Source organism: Oryzias melastigma, linkage group LG22 (genome assembly GCF_002922805.2).
Source record: "Oryzias melastigma strain HK-1 linkage group LG22, ASM292280v2, whole genome shotgun sequence".
NCBI classification, from domain to species: Eukaryota; Metazoa; Chordata; class Actinopteri; order Beloniformes; family Adrianichthyidae; genus Oryzias; species Oryzias melastigma.
The window spans coordinates 16893885-16908950 of NC_050533.1; the positions used below are offsets into that span (position 1 = coordinate 16893885).

The 15066-nt window shown below is 37.1% G+C and overlaps 2 protein-coding genes and 1 long non-coding RNA gene across 4 annotated transcripts in view; 2 read left to right on the plus strand and 1 right to left on the minus strand.

Annotated features, from left to right (window-relative positions):
* The window catches only part of LOC112149480, a 24630-nt gene extending 21526 nt beyond the window's left edge, over positions 1-3104 (plus strand). The window contains exon 3 of the long non-coding RNA XR_002919788.2: positions 2408-3104. This is a non-coding gene — a long non-coding RNA (uncharacterized LOC112149480). The remainder of the gene's footprint in view (positions 1-2407) is intronic.
* LOC112149473 (filamin-A-interacting protein 1) overlaps positions 1-4978 on the minus strand; it is a 22504-nt gene extending 17526 nt beyond the window's left edge. Inside the window, exon 1 of the mRNA XM_024277185.2 lies at positions 4754-4978. The gene's annotated coding sequence lies outside the window, so the exon portion shown is untranslated. The remainder of the gene's footprint in view (positions 1-4753) is intronic.
* A 5324-nt stretch (positions 4979-10302) lies between these two features.
* On the plus strand, positions 10303-14570 carry LOC112142510 (dimethyladenosine transferase 1, mitochondrial). 2 transcript variants are annotated; one of them, XM_036210086.1, is made up of 6 exons: positions 10303-10459; positions 11381-11520; positions 11946-12097; positions 12250-12358; positions 12446-12597; positions 14322-14570. In XM_036210086.1, the coding sequence occupies exons 2-6, from the start codon at positions 11388-11390 to the stop codon at positions 14463-14465; spliced, it is 690 nt and encodes a 229-aa protein (XP_036065979.1). In that variant the 5' UTR covers positions 10303-10459; positions 11381-11387; the 3' UTR covers positions 14466-14570. The 2 variants fall into 2 exon arrangements, with proteins under 2 accessions (XP_036065979.1, XP_024121714.2); XM_024265946.2 differs by having other exon boundaries at positions 10394-10463.
* Positions 14571-15066: the final 496 nt, after the last annotated feature.

The following is a 15066-nucleotide window of genomic DNA, read 5'->3' on the forward strand; positions in this document are numbered from 1 at the left end:
TGCTTGAAAGGGAGTGGGAGGAAGCACATTTATGTAATCCCAGCCCAGCTCAACCTTATTATAATTTAAAAAAAGATCTAATTATAAATAGCATGTTAAAACATTGTATCAGAGCAAGAATTATTATTCTGACTAACATAATTACTGAGTAATAGCAGTTTATTTCTCAATAGAAGTCTATAGGATTTTGGCTTCTTGGAGCCAGTGGGTACTTCCTGTTTGGAACACAACAGGGGGAGGAGCCACTCAGTCCAGTTCTCATATACAGTCAGCTGTACTGATTAGTTTTGAATTATAAGTGTGTCAATTGTAAAAAAATAAAAATAAAAAAGTTCTCTGCATAGTGCACAAGATTGATGAATTCTACAAATATAAAAACCAACTAAATAAAAGGAGAAGCTCAAACTAATGGGACTGAATAAAAACACATGCTTAGTTTTGAGCAAATCTAAGTACATTTATTGTAAACCCTCCAATACCAAACAAGGAGAGTGAGTTTCTTCCTGTATGGAGGAATGTGTTTATTATGTGACTGAAAGACAATAAAGAATATGTATAAAATGATATTTAAAGAATACATTTAGCTTTTAATAGAAACAAAACTATGAGAGACTTTCAAATATGCTACATTATTTCCCTTCCTTAAGTGGAATTGAACTGTCAAGGAGATTTTGTGGACAAAACCCAAGCATTTACAGCTTGTCTTGCTGTAATGACAGCTTCTATTAATACCCCATAGTGACAATAACTCAAACTAACGCTGACACTCTTACAGGGGTAAGATGTCCACATGGGGTGGAAGGTGTCATCTTGTTGTAATTTACTGATATCACGTCAACTTGATCCTTTCATGGTTTTGGTTGCACGGATGACCAGCATTGCAACTAATATCATAAACTATTGTAAGCTTTCATGACATAACCTGATTACTGCGTACAAGCTGGTGCACCTCCAGTAATATTCTGGGTTTAATGAGTGATGTAAACACATCCATCACTGAAGAGGGCTAAATGCTGTAAGCTGGACCTGCTTTTTAGCCACTCTTCCCATGGTAACAGCATTTACATGAGCATCTGTTACCTAACACCAAGTAGTGCTGGATTTTTCTACACTCGTGGAATGGATGGTATCATCTTTAACAGTATGAAGACCAAGTGGGAGATCAAGTTCTGACTGTTCTATGAATAGAAACAACCAAGCGACATATGGAAGAAGCAAACAAATGTTGCACGACATCGCTGACTGAGAAATGTGTACGTTAATATGATCATTGAATGCAAAGATTCTCCAAAAATATTTGCAAAATGTGTTTTGTAAAAACTGAGAAAAAAAACACGATAAGTTGTTTTTTAAAAATATGACTTTTTTGCAGTTGTGCAGTCAGACAGTAGTATTAATGGTCACGTCATTGACTGTTTGTTGTAATAATTAACTGGAGGCCATTGTTAAGGGCAAATGACCTGTTCTCACATATTATGAATTAGAGCCTTGTGAAAAACATGTTTCTTCCTTATTTTTACTCATATTCTGAAGCAGACATCCACAATGAAACCATGAATCAATATCCACAACTTAAGTGATGTTTGCATCTAATGCTGTTTATAACAGGATCTGAAAAACACATTCAAGTGACCACTTCAGATATAAAGTCTATGTAAACGCTTGTAAATGCACAAATTGGGGTTCTGTGTTTAAAACTCTCATGTTGACGCATCACTATGTAAGTTTTCAAGTCATTTTTTTCAGCTTTAGGTACAAAACTTATGGTTATTGAATGTGTGATGAAAGTTAAGCCCGTTGAACTTTGACCAATCAGGGACTTGGATTTGGTAGTGACATATAGATAGCATCCTTTACAAAATATTGAAGTGCCTGCTGTTTGAAAATTGATTATAAAGGAGAAATTCATTGTGGTTTGGGCCGAGCGGGAGTTATATGATACCAAGCCTTTCGTATATCGGAATAGAGCTGTGAAAGAAAAAGTGTTGAGCAATATTGACAAGATTTGCTTTGACGTTTTGCACCAAAACTCTTCTAAATCCAAGTAAATGTGCTATTATCAGGTAGCAACAGTCTTGTTTAAACATCGTATGCAAGAATTAGCTCATTCCTGAACATGATAAACACTAAAACAGAAGTGACAGGGGTGTCAGTGGCTAAAATAACTCCAAATGGGTTAGCGGCATGTTACAGAGGCTAACCATTAGCCTCTGTAACATGGTTCCTATATTTACTGACTTTTCTTCATCAAGACCTAAAAATTCTGCTTTAATTGAGGCTTTTTGTGTTTTAAAGAGTAATCCATTCTTAATTGTTGGGAATCATCGTGCAACCACAACCAGTTAAAGTTTGATTGGTAAACATTTCTTTTGTTTTCTGTTCTTCTATTGTCCATTGTTTTTCACAGAGAAGATCCGACTGAATACCTGTGAAAATACCATGAAAGGAGAAAGAATTCATTCTCACCCAAAGACCTGAATTTAGTTTGGAATGACAGTGGACACATACCCACAGAAACCAGTCATACTTTTCTGTTTGTGAGCAACTCCATTGGCCAGATGACTGTCGAGATCACGCAGCTTCACTGAGGGAGTCATGGCTGAGTCAGTTCCTCTCTACTAGTAAACACACTGTTGGAGTGAGTAGAAATGATGGGAAAATTGAAGCAATTTTCTGCTTTCTCGTAATGTTTTTTTTTCACAGAGGAAAACCGAATTCAAAAACATGTTGGGAGAAAAAAATCCAAAACTAAAAAACCCCTAAAAACTCCAGCTCTGATGATCATGCAACAAGTATAGCAGTAAAAATGTAAAGATTAAGTACAACATTTTAAAAATTCACACACAGATAGTGGCTCTGCTGCTAAACACTGAACACCATGGACAATGTGGAGTTCAGTGTCTTGTCCAAGGACATTTAGACACTAGTTGGAGGTCGACCACTCTACCTCTGCACCATGTAAAGCTTCAAATGCCGTAAATAACATGGGTTTTTGGTCAACTCTTTAACACCGGAGCTCCAGTGTTTATGTTAAAAAGTTACAGTATGTCAAAGATTTTGTATTTAAGCAACACCACAGGTGTTAAATGGTTAAAAGTAGAAAAAAATGCATTTTTGTGAGTTTATGCTTACATTTTCTTCAATAGGTTTATTTAATTTGATTTAATCATTGAAATTGAGTTTCATTAAATCATGAAGACATTTATCCCATAATACATCACTATTTCTGCTTATATTTAATGGTGTTTGTGTGAATATGTTTTTTAATGAATTTATGAAATAAATAAAAAATACTAATAAATTGATGAGATTCCCATAATCAAACCTATACAAACAAGCAACAAACATAAGAGCTGATGTATTAAAAAATAAAGCAAAAACCATTGAGGTTGAAATTTCTTCTAAAATAAATAAAGATTTTATTTACTTGGGTTCATATTTTTACTCCATCTGCTTTTAGAGCCACAGTTCTGCGAAACATCTAAATGCAACTAAACAGTATATTTGGAATTTGAGTCTAGAGGCCCTGATGTCAGTGGAGGTGAGCATGTGTCAGTGACAGCTGCTGCTGCTGAGGCGCTCCAGAACGATGAGGAAGAAACCCACTCCTGACAGCTACAAGCTCCACCTTCTGCGTTGTGTTTCTTCTCATTTACGGTGACATGTTGCGAGGGAATTGCAACAGCCAGCCCCAGAATGTAAGAAACAAAACCAAGGACACACGAGCTAATACGGCTATAAAGAAACCTCTGTCTCCTCTAAGCAAACCTCGCAGTTAATCTGTCGCTAACAACTCGGGTGACATCAGGCTGCTGGGATGTGATGAGGTAAAACTCTGACACATTAGATGAGATCAGACAATTTGGTTTCACTTTAAACAGTTGTGTGATTACTAATTTACAGTAAGATAAGCTAGCACTGACAGGCCATCAGTGCTTCCTGCACTCATTCGGGTGGTTCATACATGGCGCGAGGTGAAGTGCAGCTGGAACAAGTACAAAAATGTTAAAGAGGAATATCTCTGCAGTGATACCACTGAGTGCATCAGCGTATAAGCTGGATAATGCTGCTCCTGCGACAAGGTGATGTACGCTTTGACGAACGGCGACTCCCAGGAGCCGGGTGTCTCCTTTGAGACGCCAATGACCTCATGCGGATGAAATGGAATTTGTGCTGGCGTCACGACAACCCCCCCAAAAATATTCAAGATGAAAGATGTCCTCCTCCTGCAACTCATCAAGGATCAAGCGAAAGTGATATACATGTGTGTGTGTTAGACAGTTTGCTGGGTGCTGCAGAGGTGTTGGAGTTGAGGGCAAAGGTTGCATGTTAGAATAAGTTGCTTATCATTTTTTTCAAGCTATGGCCTCAATAAATGAGCTTCTCAGTCGCATATATTTGGCGAACCACTATCCCCTATTCTGTGGTGAAGCTGGGCTTATCCTCCCACACGTAAAGCCTGAAATTCTTCCCCTAAATGGTCTCATTCATACATTCACATGCAGTCTTTTAGTTCATTCCTCCCTGCATGGCATAATACCAAAGAGCTTTTTTGTTATGAGGGAATGTCTTTGCAAATAAAATGCTGAAATACTTATTTTTGAATAAATAACTGCATACTCTGAATAGTTAGTGTGTGGAAGATTTGTTCAAAAGTATTTTAATAATGTCAGCTACACTTTAGCGCTTCAAGTAGAAGGAAAGTTCCATCAACTGCATAGTTATAAGAGAAAAATAAGAGAACTTTCCTTACCTGATGTTGAGATATCCTCAATTAAAGCCAATAATCCTCGAAGAGACAAACTTGGAGGAAAAGTGTCTTTTTATATTCTCTTAAAGAGTGTGTGTGATCCCACTTTTAGTGTCTGTTACTGACTGCTGCCAAGAGCCATCTCAAACTCCGCGCTCGGCTTCTCTCTCTTGTTGCAGGTCTTCGGGTCAAGAAGGGAACGGCACAGAGCAATAACAGAACCCTGTAACTTCCCTCCTGCCCTCCCTCCTCCTGTCACTCCCACAGCCGCCTCAGTCCTGCTTCACACACCACCTCTCGTTTTCCTTCCTCCCCGTTCCCTCAACAAGTTAATGAGTGTGTGAATGTATTAAAAAGGGGAGAGGGCGAGGAAGGCAGCTCTCAGTGACTGAAGAGTAGCCGTTATCCAGCCAGGAGGAAGGCAGAGGTGCCATGTGATGTCCTTTGTCACGGGGCCAGCTCTTTTAACTCCTTCAACATCCCTCTCTTGAGTGTAGATCTATATTTAACTTTCTCTTTTTGCCAGGATGGTGGCTGTTAGCAGCTGAGGTTAGCTTAAACGCTGGATGTTTTGGCTGGCCAGCCTGAGAGCTTACTCCCCCCGCTGACCCTTGGTGACAGCTGGACCGTGAAATGACATTTTGCTGTGATGGGAAAGTCCAGCAAGCTAGCAGAGCTCCAAACGTGGTCCAAGGAACCGCCAATTGCTAATTTGGAGGAGCAGAGTGTGGCCAAACTCTGCAGGACTTCACCAGCGGGACTGCAGAAAGCTATTTAGGGTTGGGCAGCAGAAGCTGAGGTGTAATTATTATGCTCTGCCAGTCCACTTTTGACTAAACAAACCACTTACCTACCTTTTATTTATGTCTTAAGCTGCATTTTTATTTTGCACCTAATAACAATTGAGTTATACAGTCCCCCTCCACCAAAAAAAGTTTAGATTAATTCATTTGGATTTTCATGCACTTATTAAAAAATAGGCAAGAGCATCAACAACTTTTGAAAAAATGTTTGATTTTAAGACATAAAAACCTGGTCTATAGTCCAAGTCCAAATTTGACTCTTATGCTGCATTTACACCGTCCACCTTCAAAGAAAAGTCTATGTAAACACACGTAAACTGTCATACTGGGCTTCCCTGATAGAATTCTGGCGTTTGTGCATCGCTAGGCAAGTTATTGTGGGATTTTACAAAATTTAATTCAATTAAGTTTTGTTTATCTAGCCCAATATCGCAACACAGTCGTCTCATTGTCCTTCACACCGGTAATTGTCCAAATACAAAAAAATCAGTGATAAAATATAAAAAATAGCTAAAGCATCAAATATAAACAATAGCTAGTTGATAAGCTAAACTGCACAAAGAAATATTATAATATTTTAAGCTTTATTTTCTTTATATATGTCGTCCATCATGAGAAAAATTCCACAAGAACACGTAAAAACATCAAAAACGCAGTTTTCACCTGACTGCGTCTTTAAAGTAAACTACGGTCAACATGTTCGTCACATTTCAGGCTCCATTTTACATAGAACCCTATTGGTGATGATGAAATGTATGAAATGTTCATAACATACTTATAGCCGCTTGATATTAAACCCTAAATTCAAAGTGCAAGTGTCTGAAAACGAAACCATCCGAGTGAGGACAACAAGAATCCTTGGGTGTGTTCTCTGTCCCCCCCACATATTTTAGATGACAGCAAAGTGTAAACTGTTTATTATCCTACTTTTGAAAATGGATAATCAAATGTCACGTGTGCACATATACACATATGAAAAAAAACAACCTCACGAGCTAAAATGTGCGTGATGGTTACATAAACTGCAGAGGCTGCCTGCGTTGTTGCACCATATTTTCAGAGTTCTGGCACATACTTTCAAGAAGATAAATATTGTGCTTGAAGTTGGGAAGAGTCTGCCCTGTGCTGCCTCCCTCTGGGACACAATGTGGCCTCACTCACGATGAAAGTTTCAACCAGTAAAGCTTTGGTAAATCCTAATAACTCTTATGTGTGTGTCGGTTTTTGCGCAGATGTTGAGGTAATGTCAGTTTTCTGGCAACGAGATGTGATGAAATGTGGAGCGCTATGGGTTTAAGCATTAATAAATTCATCTTTTTATGACATAATTTGAAACAAACTACAATTAGAACACTGCAAAACTGTGCAATATCTGTGGAAGTAGTTTGTTTTTTTCGTATTTTGTTAAAATTGCTACAGTTTGGCGTTATTGGAGCTCCAGCTTTGCTAGAAAAATATCCATATTTTCATATCACTATATTTTCTGCGAATGTTTTCTATCATTTGAAGCTCACTAATGCTGCTACTTTGGAACACAGATGTTTGTGTTGTTGAAATCGCACTATATGGAGCTGAAAAGGAAAGGGAGTGCACCACAACCTGTTTTTTTTTTCTCCACAAAAGTAAAAGTCAGGCATGATGACCACAGGGGAATTCTTGGTTGACAGAATTACACTTTTATCTTGGAATGGAAACCAAAGCAAACAAGAGACACGGCGTGCTGCAGACATACTCCCAGAATGGTTACGTCAGATGGATGTGGACACATAAAATCATTGTTGGTGTTTTGTTGCACAAATCAGACCTGAATGAAAAAGATCTATTTGTGTGACTGTCAGATAGTTTCCATTTTTTTTTCATCTTAAAAAAAAAAAAAAATGAACGTGTGTGAATAGGAGCAAAAAAAAAAAAGAGAAAACTTGTATCTGAGAAGCGGCTTCCTCCCCTACGTTGAGCTTCCCAAACTGAGGTCACGATAAGGATGTTTTGATTGAAGGCCGTGATTTCCACACCCGAATGAAGTCATGTGGTGGAATTCTATGAGAAAGACTCTTCACATGCAATGCCCTCTGAGAGGTGGTTCTGTTTGGGTCCACTGAGTCAGCAGCTGTTATGAAACAGCACATTTGTATGATGCAAGAAGAACGAACGGCGCTGACATCTGATTAATACAAGATGTGGAATAAAACGCTGCAGAGAACTGTCAGTTTCAGTATTACGTCATTGTTGGAATTATTTACTGGTTGTTTTAATTATTTTTTTCCCCAAAACAATTATAAAAACAGCATTGAATAAAAAAGTTAGTTTAAAAAGTTAAAAAATAATCTAAACAGTACAGGGAGCTGTGAGAAAATGTTCATTTTTTAATTAACAAGGCGTTGTATAATGTTAATAGTTCAGGTTACGGGGCAATAAGTCTAAGAGAAAATAGTTCTGGACCACAAACCAGCTGAATGTTTTGGTGACCTTTTGGAGCTATTTTGCCATTAACCGCAATCACTTGGCATTTAAAAATAATGAAAAAGGGGTTTATGTATCTGGAGCAAGAAGCAAGATTTTTTGAGATTGTTGTTAAGATAGGGAGATGTTTAGACCTTAACAGGCAACAATTTACAAGGATCAGCTGACTATGTGAAAGTACCAGGAAAAATAAAAATGCAGCTTTCTTTCAAATTTTCTGCAACAATTGGTTTGTGATCTGTCACTGCTAGATACTTACTAACCCAACATTTTTACAGTAGTGATTGAAATATTTTTAACATTAAATTTTAGCTAGTCCTGTAGCTTTCTTGTTAGTGTGACATGTGACCGAGCACTACTCTCTTTTAGATTTTGCAATGTTTTCCACAACCAGCAATGATCAAACTTACAATCCTTGTTAAAACCATATAAAGATGAGAGCAAAACAAGACAAAATGATTAATTTACTACATTTTTTGTTGTTTTGGATGAAGAAGCGGTCAGGAAAATGGATGGATGGATTTATAGGATGGTAAAAAGTCAATATGATGTCACCCAATGTTGACCAAACTGCCGTTAAAAACATAAAAAGAGAGATCTCCCAACAATGACGCTGGCTTCAAGAACTACTCCTACAGTAAGAGATGTTTATTTTCAAGGTTCAAAACATGACAATCATAATGCTGAAAATTGGCCTCTTATAGTATAGTTTTTTTGTGGTTATTGTTTTTTTTACACTTTCAGACCTGTTTATTGATTTTAACCCTTTTATTTAATGGGAAAATGCTTACTGTTTCAACTGGTTGTAAGCTCAGATACACTAATTTACTTGGATATTATTAAAAGTTTTACTATTCCTTCAATCTTGTTTTTGTTATTTTATTATTAAGACTCGTGTGTTTTTCTTAATGGAAACTGTGATATTAGTAGAATAATGAATTAGATCCAAATTTTCCTTGATTAGACTTTACATTTTTTTTGAAGAAAACTTCCCAAAATCTATTTTTAACATCCTTGATAATCACTGTTGCTAATAGCTATTATATTAATCTTTCTTTCATTAAGATTTATGAAGTGGTTCCTACTTATACAGTATTGCTTTCTTTACGACAAACTTAAACCTAAAGTTATTTCATCTTAATAAGATGATAAGTGATGTTTCTCCTTAAATTAGTCATCTCAAACCCATGTGAAAAAGGAAAAGTGGGAAATACCTTTTCTCTTTTTAATTCCACATACATCAACAGCCGTCCCAGTGAAAGACTCACCATCTTATGGTAAATGATCCTCAAAATGAGGCCCAACAAATTTCAGACTACCACAAAAATACCACAAAGCATGTATCACCAGGTCTCAGTCATTACCACAGGAATTTCAATGCTGAAATACCACAGCTCCTCTTATGTGGTTCAGAACCATAGATTTTTTTTTATTTTAAAGAATGATAAACAAATGTGACCAACTTTTCACTTCCTGACACGAAAATTACGAATGTATGAATTTAGCCAAGATAGGATTGCATATGCCCCTTTATTAAACTGCAATCCATCAAAAGTTTGACAAAACATGACACTATTAGAGTCTTTAAAGCACCATAAGATGAGTGACTTCAATCTGCAAATAATAAATAAATTATAAAACATATTGTAGATGTAACAAGCAGGTTGGAGCATTTAATCATTTGGTCTCCACTTGGTTTAATACTTCTTTGTTAGACCTTTTTTTTCTATCAAACACACCACTTTCGTATTGCATGAACCAACAATGTTGTTCTGTCTTCCAAGTTTAGGGACGCACTTTCTTTCAAGGCCAGCCACAGCACAACACAGAAGTGCCAGTCATCTGCTGAACACGGGAGGCTCTGGGTATTTCCAAGTCAAGCTCGTCATAACTCGCCTGTGACGCAGTGTGGGCTGCAGTGAGAAAGCAAAGGGAGACCACAAGGTCCTTGCCAAGATGCAATGAATATATTTATTATGTGCGACAATAATGGAGGTTGGTATTCAGTTAAATGATCAAGAAGTTATTCTCTTTGAGCTTGACTCAAAGAAGAATTATATATATAAAAAAAATAACTGAATAAAAATTATATTTGTAGTCCAGCTAATTGTATTTTATAATATGGTAACTTCAAATTATAAGGTGTAAAAAATAGCCAATAAGTTATTGCTAAGAAAAACATTGACACTCATTTCTTATATATATATATATATACAGTATGTATACTTGAGTCAAATTTGACTTCAATCAATGGGAAAATGTCGCCCTCTGCAGGCAATAAAACAGTATTACATCAACAATGAAACTCTCTTCTAACGGAGAGTCACGCCTACTTGAACTCCTATTGGTTAAAACTATTCTCTTCATCCTCCTATTGGATAAACGTCCTTCTACACGATGACGAATGAGGAAATGGACTGACTCGACCGGAATGCAGGTTGGAAACGTGGGTAAATACGAGAATTATTTTTCTGTCCATTGTTTTTCTTTATTGTGTTCATTTTTTCTGTATTTGTAACATTTAAATTGCTCATATAAAGAGCACGAGTTATTTTTATTGGCTGCGCCAGTAGTTTTCAAGTGGGGTTTTTATTTATAGCACTAGCATAAAGAAGCTAGCAGTTGCTGCAAATGTCAACATGAGCTTAAAAGCTCAAGGTTACCGGTTTTTAGCTGGTATCTCTTGGTTTTTTAACACCAGCATCATTTTACATCATTTAATTTTTTTAAATTGCACATTTTTAACTCAAGCTCCACAGTTTTCATTTTTTCAACGGCGAGGAAAATGTGTAGTAGTACACTTGAAGTTTATCTTGCAAAGTGTACTTGAGTATACGTATAACAAGTATACTATTGACCATGTACGTGTAGAATAGGCACTGTATTAACTGAATAGTTTTTTTAAAGACTAAATTGGAGCAGCTTAAGTTCACTATATATAGATAGTATGTGAAAAGTAAACTTCAAGTATACTACCCCACTTTTTAGTATAGACTACTTGTAGTACACTTAAATATTACTTTTTTGCTAAGGGACATGCTGTTAGAAGGAGTAAACATGAGTTTTTTTTTATTTAAGTTGCTGTTGAATTACCACTGGGTGGTGCCCAACATCTTTATTTTAATTGAGCAACAGTATAAGAAACCTCTGACTTCATATTAGAAAAATACTTAAATTTGAAAATTTATTAGAAATGATCCACAAAATAGATCATAGTTCTGTAGATTGCACAAAAAATCTGTAAAATTTACTGTCAATATATGTTTGAAAGACTGATTTTATGTGCAGTTGAAAGGAGAACAAAAACATTCTGAATTTTAGATTGCTTTTAGGTTTAAGATCTTTAATCTATTTTTTCCCTCCTTAGAATTAACATGGCAGCGACAAAGAAACTGGCATCTTTCCGGTTGCCTCCGCTGCCCACAGTGGGTGAGCTGATAAAGCTGTACAACCTGCGGGCTGAGAAGCAGCTGTCCCAGAACTTCCTGCTGGACCTGAGGCTCACCGGTTAGTCATTCGGCTGCACTTTTCCTTTGTGTTGCCTGCAGCCACTTTTTATAGTGCTGTTTTAGACACTGCTGTAGGATCCGTACTCCTTCTTCAAAGCCCGTATCTGCTTGTTTGAAAAGATCAAAATTGACAGGCTGTTTTGTATGGGTAAGTTGAAGTAGGTCTGCTAATATAAATTGACCTACTCCACTGTTTGCAACCCTCGAGAGCCAAAAGTGTAATATAATTATCGGTGATGCAGTGGAGGCCTGATTTGCTCTGTTGTCCTTCAGCAAGGTGACTGTTTAATTGATGTGTCCTGGCTCATCACGAGGAGCCTTACAAGTAATCAAACAATGAATAACATCAATCTCAATTTATACAGAAAAATAAGCTCTGTATAATAATTATAAGTATCAGGTGGAGTTTTTTTTTTCCCCCAGATAAGATTGTTCGTCAGGCGGGCTGTTTAAATGACGCCCACGTATGTGAGGTGGGTCCAGGTCCAGGGGGAATCACTCGCTCCATCCTCAATGCTGGAGCTGCAGATCTGCTTGTTGTGGAAAAAGATTCACGCTTCATCCCTGGGCTCAAGGTATGCAATCATACTCAGAGTGCTACACGGTTGTAGCAAGGTTTTTTTTTTTATTCAACCTCATTTACCACTTGCAGAGTGACTAATATCTATCTACATCTGCTGATGTAGATGCCTTTCCACATTGTTTCAGTTTAATTTCTCTTCCACAGCTGCTGTCTGAGGCAGCGCCAGGCAAGCTGAGGATTGTCCACGGTGACATCCTCACCTACAGAATGGATCGTGGATTCCCAACGCACATCTCAAAGGCATGGGATCAAGGTGAGAGCAGGGAATAAGGTTTAGAAAGCAGATGAAATGAAAGTGACTAAAATATATATATACATATAAATATGTGGGTCTTCACAGACCCACCAAACCTTCACGTCATCGGGAATCTGCCATTCAGCGTCTCCACCCCCCTCATCATCAAGTGGCTGGAAAATGTTGCAAACAGGACAGGGCCCTTCGCCTTTGGACGCACTCGGCTCACGCTCACTTTCCAGAAAGAGGTGGCAGAGGTGGGTGAGTGCAGGCATTGATTGATGACTGCCAAAAAAAAAGAAAAATCCTGTTTTAACTAGGAGTTTCAAATTAAAGTGATTAATTAGTTACAGAAAAATGTATTTTTGCTGCAGTAATCTTGTTTTTAATCTATAACTGATCATGTGTTCTCAAATATAAAAAAACATGCTTTACTGGTTTACATACATGAACGTTTTAGCTTAACTCAACTGTAAACGCCTCTCACATTGCTCTCAGTGCATGTCTTGGTGTCTCTCTTCCTCTGTGCGCGTTGCTCTTGTGACGTCGTCAATGTGCGACTTTGTAGTTTTAACAGAAATAATCCAAACAAGCCAACAACATCACAACAATTATTTACTATGAAGGGGATAAAGCCTGAGTAGGTGTTCGTACTATAAAATAATATGTGAAGGGCTGATCACACGAGACAGTAAACTATGGAATGAGGTTTGTAAATATATGTGTTATGATATTAATAAGAAGTTCATTGATTTTTTTATTTTTTATTTTTATTGCTAAGAAAAATGTTCTTACTGTTTTTATGTGTTCAGCTAGTGCAGGGGTCTACAACCTGTGGCTCCAGAGCCACATGTGGCTCTTTTATCTCTCCATGGTGGCTCTCTGGCTGAAGAAAAATAAAATAATAGTAATTTTCCCAAAAATTGGAGATATTATTTAGGCAACATGTTATCATTTTTGGCTAATTTGTTATCTACTGGGTTTTTTTAGGCTAATTTAGAGTTTAGCTTCTATTTTAGCAACAGGCTAACGTTTTTGACTAATTTAGTTTACTGAGGAATTTTATGCTAATTTGGACTTTAGCTAATATTTTAGCAATATGCTAACATTTTTGTCTGTTTTGTTATCTACTAGGGTTTTTAGGCTAATTTAGAGTCTGGCTTTTATTGTAGCAACATGCTAACGTTTTTGGCTTATTGAATTTCATGCTAATTAAGCAACAAGCTTACTTTTTCGCCAGTTAGGCCTCTACTAAAGGTAAAAGTAAAAAACTTTAAAAAAAATCTCATTTTGAGAAATCCTAGTTCCTTTTTATATTTTTGCTTTTGTTCGTGCCAAAAAATAGACATAATTCATATTTATAAAAAAAAAGAAGGTCATAAATGCAAATCCAAATTGCTTAAAGGCTAAAGTAAGGCCATGCGGCTCCTTCTAGGTTTTGATCAGTAGAAAATGAGCCCAAATGTCTCTTCTAATGTTAAAGGTTGCCGACCCCTGAACTAGAGCCATGTGGTCCTGATGTTTTGTTGTTATTTTATTTGTTTTCTTCATAGTTTGAGATTGGAAAAAAAGACCCTTTTAAGTGTATAAGTAATGGTTGGAAGTCTATTTTAATAATAAAACATCATAAAGCCATTTTTTGTTGTAATTTGATGTTTTATGGCACTTAAATGTCATAAATGAAAAAAATAGGCTTGTTACAGCAATATCATGATTAAAAATAGATTAATTAATTGCAAAAAAACGAAATAATTGCAATTACAGCACTAGTTTTAACATCTAAAAGCCCATCTGGAAAATATGGAAAAATAGCAAGTTTTAAGTTATGATGGCGTTCTTTCTCTTTCAGTTTTTGTTTTGGCAATGTATTTCTGTTTTTATTGACATAAAATATGATAAACATAAACCACGCATAATTCCTTCTTCCATCTGTTTGGTGTCACTGAGCTTGTTGGTCATAAGAGTTGTTGTGTCCTTGCAGAGGTTGACGGCCAGCACGGGCAGCAGGCAGAGGAGCCGTATCTCCATCATGGCTCAGTATCTGTGCACTGTTCACAGCTGCTTCACCATACCTGGGCGGGCCTTCGTCCCCAAGCCAGAGGTAGGACAACGGTCTTTAATTTAATTAATTTGACTCAAACGATTTTCTCAAAGTTCTCGCTATAATATAGAGTTTTGAGGCAACGCTGAAATGCAACATCAACTCACAAGAAAAAAATGAATGAAAAAATAAATCCTGAAGTGAGATGGTTGTTGATTTTAATCTCCAACCTCATTTTGTGAGAGCGCAGGGCTCTCCTCTTTCTAATCCCACCTTCCTTCAGAGTCCTCCTGTCATGTGTCCATCACTCCTCACTGCTCCTCTGCGCTCACTTTAAGGCTTCATTAAAACAGGATCAGATCAGTGTTCTCTCTTCCATCTCTGCACTCTTTTCTTGATGAAAATATCGTCTCTCCGACTGCTTCTTCTAATGAGAACCTCTTCTTAATTCGGCCCAGTTTCTCATCTTTAGCCCACGCGAGTGTATCAGAGGCAAACGAGAGAAGCTCAGTCTTATGCAACACTTGGTTTGAAGGTTTAATTTTAGATCCAGGGGGACATGCTACAAAGTTTTAAATGTCTATGTTGGCTGATGCAGAGACCCACTACATTTTACTTTGAATTAGAGACATACAAGCTTTATTAAAGACTCACAGGCACTCCTGCATCTGTGAGCAAAATAAAA